General features: G+C 52.8%; 1 protein-coding gene across 1 annotated transcript in view; it reads right to left on the reverse strand.

Moving 5' to 3' along the window:
• The window catches only part of LOC140406443 (uncharacterized), a 60618-nt gene extending 39374 nt beyond the window's left edge, over positions 1-21244 (reverse strand). Inside the window, exon 1 of the mRNA XM_072494482.1 lies at positions 19079-21244. Within this exon, the coding sequence (XP_072350583.1) occupies positions 19079-20028 (950 nt within the window). The 5' untranslated portion in view covers positions 20029-21244. The remainder of the gene's footprint in view (positions 1-19078) is intronic.
• Positions 21245-21493: the final 249 nt, after the last annotated feature.

A 21493-nucleotide genomic window follows, 5' to 3' on the forward strand; every position in this document is an offset into this window, starting at 1 on the left:
GGGGGGGGGGGGGGGGGGGGACTTCAACACGGTGCTGGACCCAGGGCTGGACCGCTCCAGATCTAGGACCGGGAGGAGGCCGGCAGCGGCCAAGGTGCTTAAGGGGTTTATGGAGCAGATGGGAGGAGTAGATCCCTGGAGATTTGCTAGACCGAGGAGTAAAGAGTTTTCCTTCTTCTCCCACGTCCATAAAGTATACTCCCGGCTAGACTATTTTGTCTGAGGAAGGGCGCTGATCCCGAAAGTGGTAGGAACGGAATATTCGGCTATAGCCATTGTGGTAGTATGCATTAGGGGTCATGTGGGACTGTGAAGCCGTGATGTCATTGGCTGACAGATCCCGGGTCCTGGTTGGCTGTTGATCTCTAGCTCCGCCCTGAAGGCGGAGTATAAGAACCAGGAGTTCTCCCCGCAGCTCCAGTCTGTTGCTGAACTGCGGGGAACAAGTCACGCTTAATAAAGCCTCATCGACTTCATCTCTATTCGTCTCTCGTAAGTCTTTGTGCGCTACAATTTATTAAGCGTGATTAAAGGACTATGGAGCTCAGGATCGCACCGGAATGCCTGCGGATCAGCCCCCACGCAGTGAACTCAGCAGCAGTTTTTAAACACTGGCAAGCTTGTTTCGAAGGCTACCTCCGAACGGCCCCCGGCCGGATCACAGAAGACCAGAAACTGCAGGTCCTGCATTCGAGGGTAAGCCCGGAAATTTACCCTCTCATAGAAGACGCAGAGGATTTCCTGACGGCGTTCGCAGCACTAAAGAGCGTCTACGTTCGCCCAGTGAACCAGGTCTACGCACGCCACCAACTCGCAACGAGACGGCAAAGTCCCGGAGAATCGCTAGACGAATTCTACGCCGCGCTGCTAATTTTGGGACCGGCCTGCAGCTGCCCGCCCATAAACACGGCTGAACACACGGACATGTTAATTCGCGATGCATTTGTGGCAGGTATGAACTCTCACCAAATCCGCCAAAGACTGTTAGAAAAAGAGTCGCTAGGACTCTCAGAGGCACAGGCCCTTGCAGTTTCCCTAGATGTGGCCGCGCAAAACGCCCCGCGCGTACGGCCCCATCCGCGCGGCAGCCCCTTGGGCTCCGTGGACCCTTGTCGCGACAAACCCCCCCCCCCCCCTCACAGGCTTGCACGGTTCAGACACCAGGTCATCCCGGGGGGGCCCGCTGCTATTTCTGCGGGCAGGCGAAACACCCCCGGCAGCGCTGCCCGGCCCGCGCAGCAACTTGCAAGAGCTGCGGGAAAAAGGGCCATTTCGCGGCTGTGTGCCGGTCCCGGGGGGTCGCCGCTGCCCCCGGAGAAGAAAGAGTCCAGCGCATCCCAAACGCGCCCCAACCCCCCCCCCCCCCCCCCAGCGCCCCATGTGCGACCCGCAGGCGCCGCCATTTTGGGTCCCGGCCACCACGAGGGGAGGAGGGGCGCCGCCATCATGTGACCCCCCAACCATGTGCAATGCATGGGGGTGGCCATTTTGTCCACCCCCGCCGCCATCCTGGGACCCCCAGCCATGTGCGATGCATGGGGGCAGCCATTTTGTCCACCCCGCCGCCATCTTGGACGACAACAAAGGACCCCAGCATCGACGGGTCCACGGGGTTCGAAGAAGACGCTGAGACACTGCGACCACATCTGGCCTCGGTGACGCTGGACCAAGCATGGCCCCGGACGCTCCAGACGACGACAACAACGGTGCTGATCAACGGACACGAGACACCATGCCTGATCGACTCCTGGAGCACCGAAAGTTTCATCCACCCCGACACGGTAAGACGCTGTTTCTTGACCATTCGCCCAAGTATGGAAAAGATTTCCCTAGCTGCAGGATCCCACTCTGTACAGATCAAAGGGTTCTGCATAGTGACCCTAACCGTGCAAGGGAGGGAGTTTAAAAACTACAGGCTCTACGTCCTTCCCCAACTCTGCGCGCCCACATTACTGGGATTAGACTTCCAGTACAACCTGCAGAGCCTAACATTCCAATTCGGCGGCCCAATACCCCCACTCACTATCTGCGGCCTCGCAACCCTCAAAGTTGAACCCCCATCCTTGTTTGCAAACCTCACCCCGGATTGCAAACCCGTCGCCACTAGGAGCAGACGGTACAGCGCCCAGGACCGGACATTTATTCGGTCCGAGGTCCAGCGGTTGCTGAAGGAAGGCATAATCCAGGCCAGCAATAGTCCCTGGAGAGCACAGGTGGTAGTAGTAAAGACAGGGGAGAAGCAAAGGATGGTCATAGACTATAGCCAGACCATCAACAGGTACACACAGCTAGATGCGTACCGTCTCCCACGCATATCCGACATGGTCATTCGGATTGCCCAATATAAGGTCTTCTCCACCGTGGACCTCAAGTCCGCCTACCACTAGCTCCCCATCCGCCCAAGTGACCGCAAGTACACAGCCTTCGAGGCAGACGGGCGACTATACCACTTCCTAAGGGTCCCATTTGGCGTCACAAACGGGGTCTCGGTCTTCCAACGGGAGATGGACCGAATGGTTGATCAACACAGGTTGCAGGCCACGTTCCCGTATCTTGACAACGTAACCATCTGCGGCCACGATCAGCAGGACCACGACGCCAACCTCCAAAAATTCCTCCAGACCGCTAAAGCCTTGAACCTCACATACAACGAGGACAAGAGCGTGTTTAGCACAAACCGGCTAGCCATCTTGGGGTATGTAGTGCGCAATGGGATAATAGGCCCCGACCCCGAACGCATGCGCCCCCTCATGGAATTCCCCCTCCCCCACTGCTCCAAAGCCCTGAAACGCCGCCTGGGGTTCTTTTCATATTACGCCCAGTGGCTCCCCCAGTACACAGACAAGGCCCGCCCCCTAATACAGACCACTGCCTTCCCCTTGTCGACAGAGGCTCGCCAGGCCTTCAGCCGCATCAAAGCGGATATCGCAAAGGCCACGATGCACGCCATCGACGAGCCCCTCCCCTTCCAGGTCGAGAGCGACGCCTCCGACGTAGCTCTGGCGACCACCCTTACCAAGCGGGCAGACCCGTGGCCTTTTTCTCCCGAACCCTCCACGCCTCAGAAATCCACCACTCCTCAGTGGAAAAGGAAGCCCAAGCCATAGTGGAAGCTGTGCGACATTGGAGGCATTACCTGGCCGGCAGGAGATTCACTCTCCTCACTGACCAACGGTCGGTAGCTTTCATGTTCGATAATGCACAGCGGGGCAAAATTAAAAATGACAAGATATTAAGGTGGAGGATCGAGCTCTCCACCTTCAACTACGAGATCTTGTACCGTCCCGGAAAGCTGAAAGAGCCGTCCGATGCCCTATCCCGCGGCACGTGCCAACGCACAAATAGACCGTCTCCAAACCCTCCACGAGGACCTCTGCCACCCGGGGGTCACTCGGTTCTACCATTTTATAAAGTCCCGCAACCTCCCTTACTCCATGGAGGAGGTCCGTACAGTCACCAGGAACTGCCACATCTGCGCAGAGTGCAAACCGCACTTTTTCAGGCCGGATAGAGCGCACCTGATCAAGGCTTCCCGCCCCTTTGAACGCCTCAGTCTGGATTTCAAAGGGCCCCTCCCCTCCACCGACCGCAACACATACTTCCTGAACGTGGTGGACGAGTACTCTCGTTTCCCTTTCGCCATCCCCTGCCCCGACATGACAGCGGCCACAGTTATTAAAGCCCTTAGCACCATATTCACACTGTTCGGCTGCCCCGCATATATCCATAGCGACAGGGGGTCCTCCTTCATGAGTGACGAGCTGCGCCAGTTCCTGCTCAGCAAGGGTATAGCCTCGAGCAGGACGACCAGCTACAACCCCCGGGGCAACGGGCAAGTAGAGAGGGAGAATGGCACGGTCGGGAAGACCGTCCTACTGGCCCTACGGTCCAGGGATCTCCCAGTTTCACGGTGGCAGGAGGTCCTCCCGGACGCTCTCCACTCCATCCGGTCGCTGCTGTGTACCACCACTAACCAAACGCCTCATGAGCGCCTCCTTGTCTTCCCCAGGAAGTCCTCCTCCGGAACGTCGCTGCCGACCTGGCTGGCGGCCCCAGGACCCATCTTGCTCCGGAAACATGTGCGGGCGCACAAGTCGGACCCGTTGGTCGAGAGGGTTCACCTCCTCCACGCAAACCCGCAGTACGCCTACGTGGCGTACCCCGACGGCCGACAGGACACGGTCTCCCTGCGAGACCTGGCGCCCGCCGGCAACACGCACACCCCCCTGACACCGATCATCCCCTCCCTGCCACCGGCGCACCCCGCGACCGCCCCCTTCCCGGGAGGATCGGTCCTCCTCCCATGTCCAACCAGGAGTGAAACAGAAGCAGACACCGAAAAGCTCCCAGAGACGACAACGCTTGAACAAGCACCTGCACCACCACCGGGGCTGAGGCGATCGACAAGGAAGACCAGACCGCCCGCTCGACTCCTGGCATCGGTATAACACAAGAATGTTGTGGGACTATAACGAGAATGTTCTGTTCCTCTTACGAATATTATAAATAGTTCACAAACCTTGTACATAGCCCAGTGTAGGGCACTGTAACGACATGCAAAAAAAAATTTTTTTCCTCCCAGGACCAGCCTTGTAAACCCCTACCACCATGCGAAGCACCACCCCGCCGGGTTCATTTTTAACAAGGGGTGAATGTGGTAGTATGCATTAGGGGTCATGTGGGACTGTGAAGCCGTGATGTCATTGGCTGACAGATCCCGGGTCCTGGTTGGAGAACCAGGAGATCTCCCCGCAGCTCCAGTCTGTTGCTGAACTGCGGAGAACAAGTCACGCTTAATAAAGCCTCATCAACTTCATCTCTATTCGTCTCTCGTAAGTCTTTGTGCGCTACAGCCATTTCAGATCATGCCCCACATTGGGTGGATCTGGATCTAGGAGAGGAGAAGGAGCAGCGCCCACTTTGGAGATTAGACATGGGACTGTTGGCGGACGAGGAGTTATGTGGAAGGGTGAGGGGATGTATTGAAAGATACCCAGAGGTCAATGATGATGGAGCAGTCCATGTGGGAGTAGTATGGGAGGCGCTGAAGGCGGTGGTTAGGGGGGAGTTGATTTCCATAAGAGCCCACAGGGGGAAACAAGAGGGTAAAGAAAGGGAGAGACTGATTGGGGAGACTCTGAGGGTGGATAGGCAATATGCGGAGGCCCCGGATGAAGGGCTATACAGGGAAAGACGGAGACTACAGACGGAGTTTGGCCTGCTGACCACGGGTAAGGCAGAGACGCAGTGGAGGAAGGCACAGGGAATACAATACGAATATGGGGAAAAGGCGAGCCGACTGCTGGCCCAACAACTTAGGAAGTGGGGGGCGGCGAGAGAGATCGGAGGAGTTAGGGACGGGGAGGGAAGGATGGAGCAGAGAGCGGGGAGGGTGAACGGGGTGTTTAAGTCATTTTATGAGAGGCTGTATAAGTCCCAACCCCCGGAGGGGAAAGAGGGAATGATACACTTTCTGAAACAGCTGGAGTTCCCGAGGGTTGAGGAGGAGGAGGTGGCAGGTTTGGGAGCGCAGATTGATGTGGAGGAGGTGATTAAAGGAATTGGGAACATGCAGGCAGGAAAGGCCCTGGGACCAGATGGGTTCCCGGTGGAATTTTACAGGAAATATGTGGACCTACTGGCCCCACTCCTGATGGGAACCTTCAATGAGGCTAAGGAAAGGGGGACACTACCCCCGACAATGTCGGAGGCGACGATATCGTTGATCCTGAAATGAGACAAAGACACGCTGCAGTGCGGGTCATACAGGTCCATCTCCCTCCTAAATGTAGATGCCAAGTTACTGGCCAAAGTGATGGCGACAAGGATAGAGGACTGTGTCCCAGGGGTGGTACATGACGACCAGACAGGGTTTGTTAAAGGGAGGCAATTGAATGCCAATATGCGAAGGTTACTGGGGGTGATGATGATGCCCCCACCGGAGGGGGAGGCGGAGATAGTGGTGGCGATGGATGCAGAGAAGGCATTTGATAGAGTGGAGTGGGACTACCTGTGGGAGGTACTGAAGAGATTTGGATTTGGAGAGGGGTTCATCAGATGGGTTCAGCTCCTGTACGGGGCCCCAGTGGCAAGCGTGGTTACAAACAGGCAACGATCCGACTATTTCCGATTACAAGACAGGGGTGCCCTATGTCCCCGTTACTGTTCGCGTTGGCAATCGAGCCATTGGCCATAGCGCTGAGGGGCTCTAAGAAGTGGAGGGGGGTGCTCGGAGGAGGAGAGGAACATCGGGTGTCATTATATGCGGATGACTTGCTGCTATATGTGGCGGACCCAGTGGAGGGGATGCCAGAGATAATGCAGACACTCAGGGAGTTTGGAGAGTTCTCAGGATATAAATTGAATATGGGAAAGAGTGAACTTTTTGTGATGCACCCCGGGGAACAGGGCAGGGGGATATACGATCTGCCGCTGAGGAGAGCAGCAAGGGATTTTCGATATCTAGGGATCCAGGTGGCCAGGAACTGGGGAACCTTGCATAAGCTTAACTTGACGCGACTGGTAGAGCAGATGGAGGAGGACTTTAAGAAGTGGGTCATGGTGCCCCTGTCACTGGCGGGCAGAGTACAGGCGGTTAAAATGGTGGTCCTCCCGAGGTTTCTTTTCGTGTTTCACTGCCTCCCCATACTGATTACAAAGGCCTTTTTCAAGAAAGTGGACAGGAGTATTATGAGCTTTGTGTGGGCTGGAAAGACCCCGAGGGTAAAGAGGGGGTTCCTGCAGCGCAGTAGGGACAGAGGGGGACTGGCACTGCCGAGTCTGAGTGACTATTATTGGGCCGCCAATGTGTCTAAGATATGTAAGTGGATGAGGGAAGAAGAAGGGGCGGCGTGGAAAAGGCTGGAGATGGCGTCCTGTAAGGGAACAAGTTTAAAAGCACTGGCGACGGCGCCGTTACCGTTCCCCCCGAAAAAATACACCACAAACCCAGTAGTGGTGGCGAACCACACACACATGTTTTGGTCATGTCCGGTATTGCATGGGTTCTGGGTGGGTGTGGCAAGAGTGATCTCAAAGGTGGTGGGGGTCCGGGTCGAACCGAGCTGGGGGTTAGCTATATTTGGGGTTGCAGAAGAGCCGGGAGTGCAGGAGGCGAGAGAGGCCGATGTTTTGGCCTTTGCGTCCCTAGTAGCCCGGCAAAGGATTCTACTTATGTGGAAAGAAGCCAGACCCCCGGGCGTGGAGGCCTGGATAAACGACATGGCAGGGTTTATAAAATTGGAGCGAATAAAATACGCACTAAGAGGTTCGGCTCAAGGGTTCACCAGGCGGTGGCAACCGTTCCTTGACTATCTCGCAGAGCGATAAGGGAAAACAGGAAAGACAGCAGCAGCAACCCAGGGAGGGTGGGGGGGGGGGGGTGGGGGCGGGGGGGGGGGAGAGAGTATTCAGTGTTTGGGTTTTTTGTTCTTTTCTTTCTTTCCATGCTACTTGTTTATATTTATTTTTTCAGTATTATTATTTCTCTTTTCTTGTTCTTTTTCTGCACTTGTTGTTAGTTTGATATATTGTTTAAATAACGGTCAATGTACATTTGTTACAAAGTTGTAAAAATGGAAAATTCTTTTTGATCGAAAAACTTTAATAAAATATATATTTTAAAATAATGATTGTAGCGCACAATGACTTACGAGAGACGAGAAGTGATGAAGTCGATCCAGGCTTTATTAAGCGATGCTTGTCCCCAGCAGCTCAGCAACAGAATGAAGCTGCGGGGAGAAGCTCGGCTTCTTATACTCCGCCTTCAGGGCGGAGCCAGAAGTTGGCAGATCCAACCAGGACCCGCGTGGAGAAGCTGAACCTCTCTCGACCAACGGGTTCGATTTGTGCACCCGCACATGTTTCCAAGCAAGATGGGTCCTTGGGCCGCCAGCCAGGTCGGCAGCGACGTTCCGGAGGAGGACTTCCTGGGGAAGACAAGGAGGCGCTCATGAGGCGTTTGGTTAGTGGTGGTACACAGCAGCGACCGGATGGAGTGGAGAGCGTCCGGGAGGACCTCCTGCCACTGGGAAACTGGGAGATCCCTGGACCGTAGGGCCAGTAGGACGGTTTTCCAGACCGTGCCGTTCTCCCTCTCTACTTGCCCGTTGCCCCGGGGTTGTAGCTGGTCGTCCTGCTCGAGGCTATGCCCTTGCTGAGCAGGAACTGGCGCAGCTCGTCACTCATGAAGGAGGACCCCCTGTCGCTATGGATATACGTGGGGCAACCGAACAGTGTGAATATGGTGCCAAGGGCTTTAATGACTGTGGCCGCTGTCATGTCGGGGCAGGGGATGGCGAAGGGGAAACGAGAGTACTCGTCCACCACGTTCAGGAAGTAGGCGTTGCGGTCGGTGGAGGGGAGGGGAAATCCAAACTGAGGCGTTCAAAGGGGCGGGAAGCCTTGATCAGGTGAGCTCTATCCGGCCTGAAAAAGTGCGGTTTGCACTCTGCGCAGATGTGGCAGTTCCTGGTGACTGTACGGACCTCCTCCACAGAGTAGGGGAGGTTGCAGGACTTTACGAAATGGTAGAATCGAGTGACCCCCGGGCGGCAGAGGTCCTCGTGGAGGGCTTGGAGGCGGTCTATTTGTGCGTTGGCACGTGCCGAGGGATAGGGCATCGGACGGCTCGTTCAGCTTTCCGGGATGATACAAGATCTCATAGTTTAAGGTGGAGAGCTCGATCCTCCACCTTAGGATCTTGTCATTCTTAATTTTGCCCCGCTGTGCATTATCGAACATGAAGGCTACCGACCGTTGGTCGGTGAGGAGAGTGAATCTCCTGCCGGCCAGGTAATGCCTCCAATGTCGCACAGCTTCCACTATGGCTTGGGCTTCCTTTTCCACTGAGGAGTGGCGGATTTCTGAGGCTTGGAGGGTCCGGGAGAAAAAGGCCACGGGTCTACCCACTTGGCTAAGGGAGGCCACCAGAGCTACGTCGGATGCGTCGCTCTCGACCTGGAAGGGGAGGGACTCGTCGATGGCGTGCATCGTGGCCTTTGCGATATCCGCTTTGATGCGGCGGAAGGCCTGGCGAGCCTCTGTCGACAGGGGGAAGGTAGTGGACTGTATTAGCGGGCGGGCTTTGTCTGCGTACTGGGGGACCCACTGGGAGTAATATGAAAAGAAACCCAGGCAACGTTTCAGGGCTTTGGAGCAGTGGGGGGAGGGGGAATTCCATGAGGGGGCGCATGCGTACGGGGTCGGGGCCTATTATCCCATTGCGCACTACGTATCCCAGGATGGCCAACCGGTTTGTGCTAAAGACTCATTTTTCCTCGTTATATGTGAGGTTCAGGGCGTTAGCGGTCTGGAGGAACATTTGTAGGTTGGCGTCATGGTCCTGCTGATCGTGGCCGCAGATGGTTACGTTGTTGAGATATGGGAACGTGGCCTGCAACCCGTGCTGGTGAACCATTCGGTCCATCTCCCGTTGGAAGACCGAGACCCCGTTCGTGACGCCAAATGGGACCCTTAGGAAGTGGTATAGACGCCCGTCTGCCTCGAAGGTGGTGTACCTGCGGTCACCTGGGTGGATGGGGAGCTGGTGGTAGGCGGACTTGAGGTCCACGGTGGAAAAGACCTTATACTGGGCAATCCGATTGACCATGTCGGATATGCGGAGGAGAGGGCACGCATCTAGCTGCGTGTACCTGTTGATGGTCTGACTATAGTCTACGACCATCCTTTGCTTCTCCCCGGTCTTTACTACTACCACCTGGGCTCTCCAGGGACTATTGCTGGCCTGGATTATGCCTTCCTTCAGCAACCGCTGGACTTCAGACCGAATAAACATCCGGTCCTGGGCGCTGTACCGTCTTCTCCTAGTGGCGACGGGTTTGCAATCCGGGGTGAGGTTTGCAAACAAGGACGGCGTTTCAACCTTGAGGGTTGCGAGGCCGCAGATAGTGAGTGGGGGTATTGGGCCGCCGAATTGGACTGTTAGGCTCTGCAGGTTACACTGGAAATCTAATCCCAGTAATGTGGGCGCGCAGATTTGGGGAAGGATGTAGAGCCTATAGTTCTTAAACTCCCTCCCTTGCATCGTTAGGTTTGCGATGCAGAGCCCTTTGATCTCTACGGAGTGGGATCCTGCAGCTAGGGAAATCTTTTGCGTGCTTGGATGGATGGTCAGAAAACAGTGTCTTACCGTGTCTGGGTGAATAAAACTTTCAGTGCTCCCGGAGTCGATCAGGCATGGCGTCTCGTATCCGTTGACCAGCACCGTTGTTGTCGTCGTCTGGAGCGTCCGGGGCCGCGATTGATCCAGTGTCACCGAAGCCAGTCGTGGTAGTAGTGTCGCGGCGTCTTCTTCGGACCCCGTGGAACCGTCGATGCTGGGGTCCTTTTATGTCAACCAAGATGGTGGTGTCCATGAATCGCACGCGGCCGGGGGCGGACAAAATGGTCGCCCCCATGGATCGCACATGGCTGGGGGGGTCACAAGATGGCGGCGCCCATCCTCCCCTCGTGGTGCCCGGGACCCAAAATGGCGGTGCCCGCGGGTCGCACATGGGGCGCTGGGGGGGGGGGGGGTTGGGGGGTGTTTGGGATGTGCTGGGCTCGTTCTTCGCCGGGGAGTGCGGCGACCCCCCGGGACCAGCACACTGTCGCGTAATGGCCCTTTTTGCCGCAGCTTTTACAAATAGCTGCGCGGGCCGGGCAGCGCTGCCGGGGGTGTTTCGCTTGTCCACAGAAATAGCAGCGGGCCCCCCCGGGATGGTCTGGCACTTTAACCGCGCAAGCTTATGAGGGGGGGGGGGGGTTTGTCGCGACGGGGGTCCACGGAGCCCAAGGGGCTGCCGCGCGGTCGGGGCCGTAGGCGCGGGCGTTTTGCGAGGCCACATCAAGGGAGGCTGCATGGGCCCGTGCCTCTGAGAGTCCTAGCAACTCTCTTTCCAAAAGTCTTTGGTGGATTTGGGGAGAGTTCATACCTGCCACAAATGCATCACGAATTAGCAGGTCCGTGTGTTCCATCGCGTTCACCGGCGGGCAGCTGCAGCCTCGTCCCAAAATTAGCAGCGCGGCGTAGAATTCTTCTAGCGATTCTCCGGGACTTTGCCGTCTCGTCGCGAGTTGGTGGCGCGCGTAGACCTGGTTAACGGGCCGAACGTAGATGCCCTCCAGCAATGCGAGCGCCGTCGGGAAATCCTCTGCGTCTTCTATGAGAGGGTAAATTTCCAGGCTTACCCTCGAATGCAGGACCTGCATTTTCTGGTCTTCTGTGATCCGGCCGGGGTCCGTTCGGAGGTAGCCTTCAAAGCATGCTTGCCAGTGTTTGAATACTGCTGCCGAGTTCGCTGCGTGGGGGCTGATCCGCAGGCATTCCGGGGCGATCCGGAGCTCCATAGTGTTTTAAGCTCGCTTAATAAATTGTAGCGCACAATGACTTACGAGAGACTAGAAGTGATGAAGTCGATCCAGGCTTTATTAAGCGATGCTTGTTCCCAGCAGCTCAGCAACAGAATGAAGCTGCGGGGAGAAGCTCGGGTTCTTATACTCCGCCTTCAGGGCGGAGCCAGAAGTCGGCAGATCCAACCAGGACCCGGGATCTGTCAGCCAATAGCATCTCGGCTTCACAGGTCCCACATGACCCCTAATACATACCACCACAATGATCTGTTGAGCTGCTTGCAGAAAAATACTTTTCACTGTACCTCGGTACACGTGACAAGAAACAAATCCAATCCAATCCAAAAACACAACACCCAACAATAACAGGTGAGCAGCAGCTGAGGAATGTTATTTGTTAGTTTTTTTTAAACTTGCAGCTATACCGTAAATCAATTTATGGTGCTTTCACTCACGTTTTGCCGTTTTGTGATCTTGTCATGTCTTTCGAAAGCAAGATGAAATCCTTTCTCCATTTACACTCTCAGTTTCTAGGTCTCTCAGACCACAGCCGACACATGGTGTCTATTTGGCTAGAGTATTTTGCTGGTAACAAGCCGGGAGCTCAGAATTACCTCAATGTTTATTTACCTTCTGGTTGAATGTTTTCTGACACAATTCACAGTCCAATTCTTCCCCCTGACAATAACCAGATGACCGGGGCCATTCCTACCCCGTGCCTAACAATGAAACCTGTATTCTTATCAGGATACTGACTAGATCTCTGTTCGGGTTGTTTAGATTCACTGACAGCCAGTTCCCCAGGTTCAGATGCTAAAACACCATTGGGCTGCGGTGGAACAACGGTTAGCTCTGCAAAAAGCTGCTGAGACGGACCTTTTTGTAACACTGTCGCTGGAAAACGTCCCTCAGTCGCCCGAAGTGAAATCTGTTTCTGATCTCCGTTTATTAACAAGGGTTCTTTTTCTACTTAAGTCTACATTAGACACCGTGTTCTCTCCACGGCCGTTTCTGATAATGGTAAGTCTATGTTCAAAGGGACATTGTCTATTCCATGTGTTAGAATCCATCCCAGACTTTGACACAGCCTGTGTTCTGTTGCCGCAACAAGTAATAGACTCACTACTCCTGGATCGCCTCTGTTGGAACATCAATATTCAAGGTAAGCTCCGAAATAATTACCGAGGTGATATAACTCGGATCATGGAGATAATTCTCAGCGTGTCCTATACCGGCTTTCTGTTCATGTGGCCAAGGATAAAGACAGAATTCAAATGTGTCTTATATAAACCTGTTAGTTTTGTTCACTGAGAGCACGGTAACGAACTCATTTCACAGTGAGAGGCATCAAAAACACTCAGCCGAGAAAAAAATAGTCGCGGAGGTTGTTGTACGAGTTTTTGTCTTTTATCTGACACTGTGCCTCCCTGTATAGTAATAAACCTCTCCGCCCTTCACATTCAGGGCGCTTATATTCAGGTAACCAGACTTTGTCGACTCATCATCAGTCGCCAGATATCGTCCTAAGATTTCATCTTTCTTCAGTCCTGCTACTTTGTAAATTATGCAAATTGGAGGCTGTGCCTGTTTCTGCCGATACCATTGCATAGTGCTTATAACCTGATCTGTATACTCGCAAATTAACTGCGCTGAACGCCCTTCTAATACAGTTAATGTCACTGGAGACTGAGTCAATGCACATAATCCGCCTGTGAAAGTAGATGAACAAAAGAGCACAAGATTAAAGAGAATAAAGCGAAACGTGTGTCTATCGAGACCTGAGTGTGTAAACTCTCATTTGCCAAGCTGCACATAATATGTATATATCTTATCGTTAACGATATTAAAGTTTAGTGCAAACACTTTGCAATCAATATGCTAAACTGTCATGATGAACCTAATCGTATACTTACTGTCCCACAGCGTCGCCAGTATTAACAGAGACATGTCTGACTGAATCTCTGAGTGAATGTGAATGGGATGAGGCAGAGATTGAGAGGAGAGGGGGAACCCGGGCTCTGTTCCGCTCATTGTTCCACCCACACACTGCAGGGGCCAGGCCCATTGTGACATCACTCAGGATACCATCCCTATTGGCTTTGGCATTGATCTCACGTGACTTTCTAATTAGCAAACTGCTGCTTGCCGCCCCCTGCTGACGGATTCTGTTCACTCCAATTTAGAACTACTGAGTGGGTTTATTGAAATACACATCAAAACACTGTTAAATATTCTCTCCCAGAAACCTAAATTGAAGGTGACAAACGCAATCTTGTTTTTTCTTGATATTTATCCTGGAAAACGATGTTAATACGTCAGCGGTTATACATCAGGAAAACAATAATTGATTGATTTGATTTCTTGTCACATGTTCTGAAGTACAGTGAAAAGTATTTTTCTGCGGCCGAGGGAACGTACACAGTCCGTACATAGTAGACAAAGTGAATAATCGACAGAGAACATTGACAAATGGTATATTGACAAACAGTGATTGGTTACAGTGTGGAACATGGGGCCAAACAAAGCAAATACATGAGCAAGAGCAGCACAGGACGTCGTGAATAGTGTTCTTACAGGGAACGGATCAGTCCGAGGGGGAGTCGTTGAGGAGTCTAGTAGCTGTGGGGAAGAAGCTGTTCATATGTCTGGATGTTCGGGTCTTCAGGCTTCTGTACCTTCTGCCTGATGGAAGGATCTGGAAGAAGGCACTGCCTGGGTGGGAGGAGTCTCTGATAATGCTGTCTGCCTTCCTGAGGCAGCGGGAGTTGTATACAAAATCAATATGCATGTGGCAAGCTTGTGTACTGCGTTGAGCTGAGTTCATCACACTTTGCACTTTCTTGCGATCTTGGGACGAGCAGTTGGCAAAGCAAGCTGAAAAAGTAAATGTCAAGTCCTGGATAAAGGTATGGATAGGGTACACCAGAATCACACCTGGAATGAGACTTCCCAAAAGAGAACCGGTATGCTCTTGACTATCTTCTGGCCCGTGAGGGTGGGGTATGCGCCATAAGTGCAGGGCAAGTGTATCATGGGAGTTCAAGACCTAACCGCTAACATCACTAAATTTATGGATCGCATACGGGATCGCCTGGACGGAAGGCAGGACCCTAGCTCTTGGGTAACTGGGGATTCGGAGGTTGGAAGGACTGGTTGATAAATATGGCCATGTATTTAGCAGTGGCACTCGGCTGCATCTTTGTGGGCCTGGCCATCCTTAAATGCGTGATGGGTAAAATGCAGGGTGCACTGGAACGGACAAACACCCCTAGAGTCTTGGCTGTTCGGATCCACGAGGGTGCAGCGGATGACGGAGTGCTGCAACAGGAATTGGAAATGCAGCGACGAATCTTCTTAGATGAGGGGCCATAGCTACGGGTTGGACAGATAGGTCATCATGAAATGATAAAAGGAGGGATTGAGGAATTGAACAAACGAATGTGATATAAAATAGATAGTTCAAATATTAGTTACCGTAATGTGGATGTGATCAGTCTAATAGTACTGAGTTCACAGACAAAGGATTTCAGAAAGCATGGCAAGGAAGGAGGGAGGGGTGTCTGGTGGAGGATGGGAAAAGGATGCTGGGTAACAAGAGGCCCAGGGTTAAGGAATGAGAAGTGAGCCAATCAGGATATATGGCCAGGTCAGGAGGTGTATAGGATGGCCTATAGGAATCTTGTATGTGAAACGTGATGCCATTTGAATATATTTGTAGAGATTCCTTTGTCTCCGATAGCACTCGGCTCCTAGGGTTTCAGAAGAAACCTTGTGTGTTCTGAGGGTCATTATGAAGCGAGTCAGACTTGCAAGTTGGTTAAAAATAAATAATACGATGCCTACAAATCCATCTCGAGTTTTATTGAGGTCAGACTGACGGGTAAAGAATTCAATATTGTCACAGCCAGATCCATCTTTTCCACTCTTGCCACTAAGCGGGATCCAAGATAGGGTAGTGTCTAGTGGGGGAGGGAAGTGTCTCGGATAATTTACAAGGAGCTCATGGGAGCAGAGGAGACGCAGACCGAGGAGCTGAGGCATAAATGGGAGGAGGAGTTGGGAGGGGAGATTGAGGAAGGCCTGTGGTGGACGCGCTGAGCAGGGTTAATGGGACTGCAACATGTGCCAGGCTTGGCCTGATTCAATTTCAGGTCGTCCACCGGGCCCACATGACAGTGTCCCGGATGAGCAGATTCTTCGGCGTGGAGGACAGGTGTGTAAAGTGTCTGAGAGGACCGGCAGACCATGTCCACATGCTTTGGGCGTGTCCAAAACTTAGGAGATATCAGGGGTTCGAGGACGTCATGTCTAGAGTATTGAACATGAGGGTGGCAATTAGTCCAGAGGTGGTGATTTTTGGGGTTTCAGTGGCCCCGGAAGTCCAGGGGGAGAAAGAGGCCGACGTCTTGGCCTTTGCTTCCCTGGTCGCCCGGAGACGGATACTTCTAGCTTGGAGGGACGCCTGGCTGTCAGACATGGCGAGTTTCCTGGGCTTGGAGAAAATCAAGTTCGCCTTGAGAGGGTCGTTGTTAGGGTTCGCCCGGAGGTGGCAACCATTCATTGACTTCTTTGCGGAGAATTAATCATCAGCAGGGGCGGCGTGGGGGTTAGGGGAATGTGGTATAGGGGGTCATTTAGGCAGCTCTGGGTGGGGTGGGCTACGGCAATTGCACTATGTACTTTGTTTACTGTACAGCCCTTTTGTTTTCTCGATCTGGAATTCCTCTGTTTACAAGGCCGAAAAATACCTCATTAAAATTGTTTGTTAAAAAAAGTTTCAACACACTGCTTTTTTAAAAAAAAAAAAGCCAATTTTTATTAAGGTATTTAACGCATATAGAAAAAGTGACATTGTACAGTACAGAAAAAAAGTCAAGACACAAATTACAAATTAAACATAGTGCAAACCACGGCTCTGTTCACGCACGGGCCTGCCTCAATATCCCCCTACTCTACTCTACCCTAGCCACCCCCCCACCACCCCCTCCTGCTGACGCTTACTCCTCTGCGAAGAAGTCAATAAATGGCTGCCACCTTCGGGCGAACCCTAATAGCGAACCTCTCAAGGTGAACTTGACTTTCTCTAGGCGAAGAAAGCTATTCATGTCTGATAGCCATACCTCAGTCCTCGGGGGCCTTGACTCCCTCAATGCTAACAGTATTCGTCGCCGGGCTACCAGGGAAGCAAAGGCCAGAACGTCGGCCTCCCTCTCTTCCTGGACTCCCGGGTCCTCCGAAACCCCAAAGATTGCCACCTCTGGGCTCATTACCACCCCAGTTTTCAATACCCGGGACATGACATCTGCGAATCCCTGCCAATACCCCCTCAGTTTAGGGCACGACCAGAACATGTGTACATGGTTAGCCAGCCCTCCGGCGCATCTAGCACACTTGTCCTCCAGCCCGTAGAATCTGCTCATCCGGGCCACCGTCATGTGGGCCCGGTGCACGACCTTAAACCGGATCAGGCTGAGCCTGGCGCATGTTGCGGTCGTGTTTACTCTGCTCAGGGCATCTGCCCAAATACCGTCCTCCAGCTCCCTCCCCGAGCTCCTCCTCCCACTTAAGTTTCAGGTCCTCGGTCTGCGTATCCTCAGCTCCCATTAGTTCCTTGCAGACGTCTGAAACTCTACCCTCTCCCACCTCTCCCCTAGAAACTACCCTGTCCTGCCTTCCCTTCGGCGGGAGACATGGGAAGGACGGCACCAGGCTGCATACAAAATCCCTCACCTGCAAGTATCTAAAGTTGTTTCCTCTCGCCAGGCCAAACTTCTCCTCCAGCGCCCTCATGCTCGGAAAGCTCCCTTCCAGGAACACATCCCCATCCTCACAATCCCCGCCCTCCTTCACAGTCGATATCCCCCCGTTCATGTTCTCTGGGGCAAATCGGTGGTTGCCGCAGATTGGGGTCCACACCAATGCTCTTACCTCCCCTACATGCCTCCTCCACTGGCCCCAGATCTGAAGAGCCACCACTATCAGGCTGGTGGAGTACCGTGCCGGCGGAAGTGGCAGAGGCGCCATGACCAGGGCTGCTAAGCTAGTGCCCCTGCGCGAAGCAACCTCCATTTGCTCCCAAACCGGCCCCGCACCCACCATCCATTTCCTTATCATCACTATGTTGGCCGCCCAGTAATAGTTGAAGTTCGGCAATGCCAGCCCCCCTTCTCCTCTGCTCCTTTCAAGCATCACCCTCTTCACCCGCAGGGACATCCCTGCCCATACAAATCCCAGAATAATTTTATTCAGCTTCTTAAAGAAGAACCGCGGGATAAAGATAGGGAGACACTGAAAAACAAACAAGAACCATGGGAGAATCGTCATTTTGACAGTCTGCACCCTCCCCGCCAATGACAGCGGAAGCGCATCCCACCTCTGGACCTCCTCCCTCACTCGTTCCACCAGTCAGGACAGGTTGAGCTTATGCAACCAACCCCAGTCCCGTGTCAACTGAATACCCAAATATCGGAAACTCTCCCCCACCACCCTGAACGGTTGCCATAATACCGTTCATCCCACCATTGGGTCCGATACATATAACAGCAGATCATCCGTGTATAACGAGACTCTGGTTCCACTCTCCCCCGGACCAGCCCTTTCCAGCCCCTAGAAGCTCTGTGCAATTGCCAGCGGCTCTATGGCCAGCGCAAACAGCAGTGGGGAGAGAGGGCAGCCCTGTCTTGTCCCATGTTGCAGTCTAAGGTTATCCAATGTCGTCCTGTTCATCCTTACACTCGCCTCCGGGGCCTGATACAATAGCCTAACCCAGTCGATGACCCCCACCCCGGACCCGAACCGTCCGAGTATCTCCCACTCCCAATCGACCCGGTCAAAAGCCTTTTCAGCATCCATGGCTACCACTATCTCTACCTCCCTACTCTCCGGGGGCATCATAATCACGTTGAGCAGCTTTCTTAGGTTGGCCACCAGCTGCCTCCCCTTTACAAACCCGGTTTGGTCTCCACAATTACATCCGGTACACAGTCCTCAATTCTGGTCGCCAAACTCTTGGCCAGTAACTTGGCGTCTACGTTGATCAGAGAGGTCGGCCTGTATGACCCACAAGCCTCCGGGTCCTTATCCCGTTTCAGAACGAGCAAGATGGTGGCCTGCGACATCGTCGGGGGTAAACTCCCTCTGTCTCTTGCCTCGTTAAAGACCCTGACCAGCACCGGCCCCACTATCCCGGCAAATCTTTTGTAAAACTCCACCGGATACCCGTCCAGCACCAGGGCTTTACCCGGCTGCATGACCCTCAGGCCCCCCAATACCTCTTCAATCCTGACCAGGGCCCCCAGTCCATCCACCAACCCCCTCCCCACTCTTGGGAAGGTCAGTCCGTCCAGGAATCGCCTCATCCCCCCCGGTCCCCCGGGTGGTTCCGAAGTGTACAGCTTCCTAAAAAAGTCCCTGAAGACCTTGTTCAGCCCTGCCGGTTCACCCACTAGACTACCCTCCCCATCCACTACCCTCCCTACTTCCATGGCCGCTTCCCTCTTCCTCAGTTGCTGCGCAAGCATTCTACTGGCCTTCTCCCCATGCTCATAAATCGCACCTTTTACCATTAACACACTGCATATTTAACACTAACCTAATTTATTTGACTTTTAGCCAGAATATTAGCCCCTGTAAATAGGCTGGAGTTTGTTATCAGCAGAAAGAGACCCAAATGAACATAGTTCAGTCCTGAATGTGAGAAACAGCAAAATCCAATCACTGTCGTTACTTGTGGCCTCGTTGGTGTCTCAGCAGGGAGGATGACTGAGCGAATCCCTTCCCACACTGAGAGCAGGTGAATGGTCTCTCCCCAGTGTGAGTTCGCTGATGTACAGTGAGGTCAGATGATCGTCTGAACCCAGTCCTGCAGTGAGAGCACCTGAACGGTCTCTCGTCAGTGTGAATACGTTGATGGTACATCAGTTCCCAAGAACTTTTATAGCACTTCCCGCAGTCTGGACATTGAAACGGTCTCTCATCAGTGTGAACTCGCTGGTGCTTCTGCAGGTTGGATGACTCAGTGAATGCCTTCCCACACTTGGCGCAGGCGAATGGCCTCTCCCCAGTGTGAATTCGCTGATGTACAGTGAGGTGAGATGAGTGTCTGAACCCAGTCCCGCAATCAGAGCACCTGAACGGTTTCTCGTCAGTGTGAATACGTTGATGGTACATCAGATTCCCAGAACTTTTGTAGCACTTCCCGCAGTCTGGACACTGAAATGGTCTCTCCTCAGTGTGAACTCGCTGGTGTCTCAGCAGGTGGGATAACTGAGTGAATCCCTTCCCACACTGAGAGCAGGTGAATGGTCTCTCCCCAGTGTGAACCCGCTGGTGTCTCCGCAGGGCCGCTAACTGAATAAATCCCTTCCCACACTTGGAGCAGGTGAACGGTCTCTCCCCAGTGTGAACTCGCTGGTGACTCCGCAGGGCCGCTAACTGAATAAATCCCTTCCCACACTCAGCGCAGGTGAATGGTCTCTCCCCAGTGTGACTGCGTCGATGAGCTTCCAGCTGGGATGGGGAAGTGAATCCTTTCCCACAGTCCCCACATTTCCACAGTTTCTCCTCAGTGTGACTGCATTTGTGTCTCGTGAGGCCTGATGATCGAGCAAATCCTTGTCCACACACACAACACGAGTACGGTTTCTCCCCACTGTGAACGATGCTTTTTCCTTCCATGTTCAAAGTACGATGATATTCAGGATACGATAAACTGAGGAGTCTGGTGCTTGGTTTGAGTTTCCAGACTTTGAAGCCTCCCCTTCAAACACCCTATGAAACGGATTTAAAAACAGAAAATAGGGAGTGAGAGAGAACCCACAAAAACATAAAGGCAGGTTGTGAAATTGAGCTGAATGAATCTGGTTATTGTGGGGCCGACACTTGGAAAAAGTGACCATGTGACCATGAAAATGGTTGAATTGTTATAAAATCCAATTGACCTCTTTGGGAGGAGAGAGAAAGAGGTGAAGAGGGATTTTGTATATCTACAAGACATATTAAGAGAGCAGTTGGCAAAGCAAATTCGATCTGAGCATCATCAAGAGTAATATTGATACTGAAACTATGCTTCTGGTGGCACATGGATTAGCACTGCTGCCTCACAACTCCAGGGACCTGGGTTCAATTCCGGCCTTGGTGACTGGCTGTGTGGAGTTTGCACTTTCTCCCAGTGTCTGCGTGGGTTTCCTCCCACAGTCCAAAGACGGGCAAGTTAGGTGGATTGGCCTTGATAAATTGCCGCTTAGTGTCCAGGGATGGGCAGGTTAGGTGGGGCTATGGGGCTACAGAGATAGGGTAGGGGTGTGGGCCTAGGCAAGGTGCCCTTTCAGAGAATCGTTGCAGACTTGATGGGGCGAATGGCCTCCTTCTGCACTGTTGGAACTCTATGGTTCTAATTCTATTCTATGAATCTTTCTAAAGCTCTGGTCACCACTCTTCAGGAAGAATGTGAAGGTTCTTGGAGAAGGTGCAGAGGAGATTTACCAGAATGGTTCCTGCAAAGGAGGTTGAGGGGAGATTTGATCGAGGGCCACAACATTATGCCAGATTTCCATCAGGTGGACAAAGAAACTCTGCTTCCGTTCACTGATCGTACAAGCACTAGGGACACAGATTTAAAGTTTGGGGTAAAACCTGGATTGAACTATATAAGATCCTGAGGGGTCTTGACAGGTGGATGTGGAGAGGATGTTTCCTCTTATGGGAGAATCGAGAACGCAGGCATCACTGTTGCAAAGTGAGGGATCACTCATTTCAGATGGAGATGAGGATTTTTTATTCTCTTGAGGGTTGTAAGACTTTGGAACTCACGCCCTTAAAAGGCAGTAGAAGCAGAGTCCTTGAATATTTTTAAGCAGAGCGGGATAGATTCTTGATGAGCAAGGAGGTGAAAGGTCATCAGGGGTAGGCAGGAATGTGGAGTTGAGGTTAGAATGAGATCAGCCGCAACCTTATTGAATGCGGAGCAGGCTCGAGGGGCCGAGTGGCCTGTTCCTAGTTTGTATGTAAAAGGTACAGGAGATATGAGGTGATATGAGATGTATGGTTTTACAAAGCGTGTGGAATGACCTGAAACTTGCTGCCTATGAGGGAGTTTGAAAATAGATACAATGAATGATTTGATTTCAAAAGGAAATTGGAT

This window comes from Scyliorhinus torazame, unplaced genomic scaffold, assembly GCF_047496885.1.
Source record: "Scyliorhinus torazame isolate Kashiwa2021f unplaced genomic scaffold, sScyTor2.1 scaffold_532, whole genome shotgun sequence".
Classification (NCBI taxonomy): domain Eukaryota; kingdom Metazoa; phylum Chordata; class Chondrichthyes; order Carcharhiniformes; family Scyliorhinidae; genus Scyliorhinus; species Scyliorhinus torazame.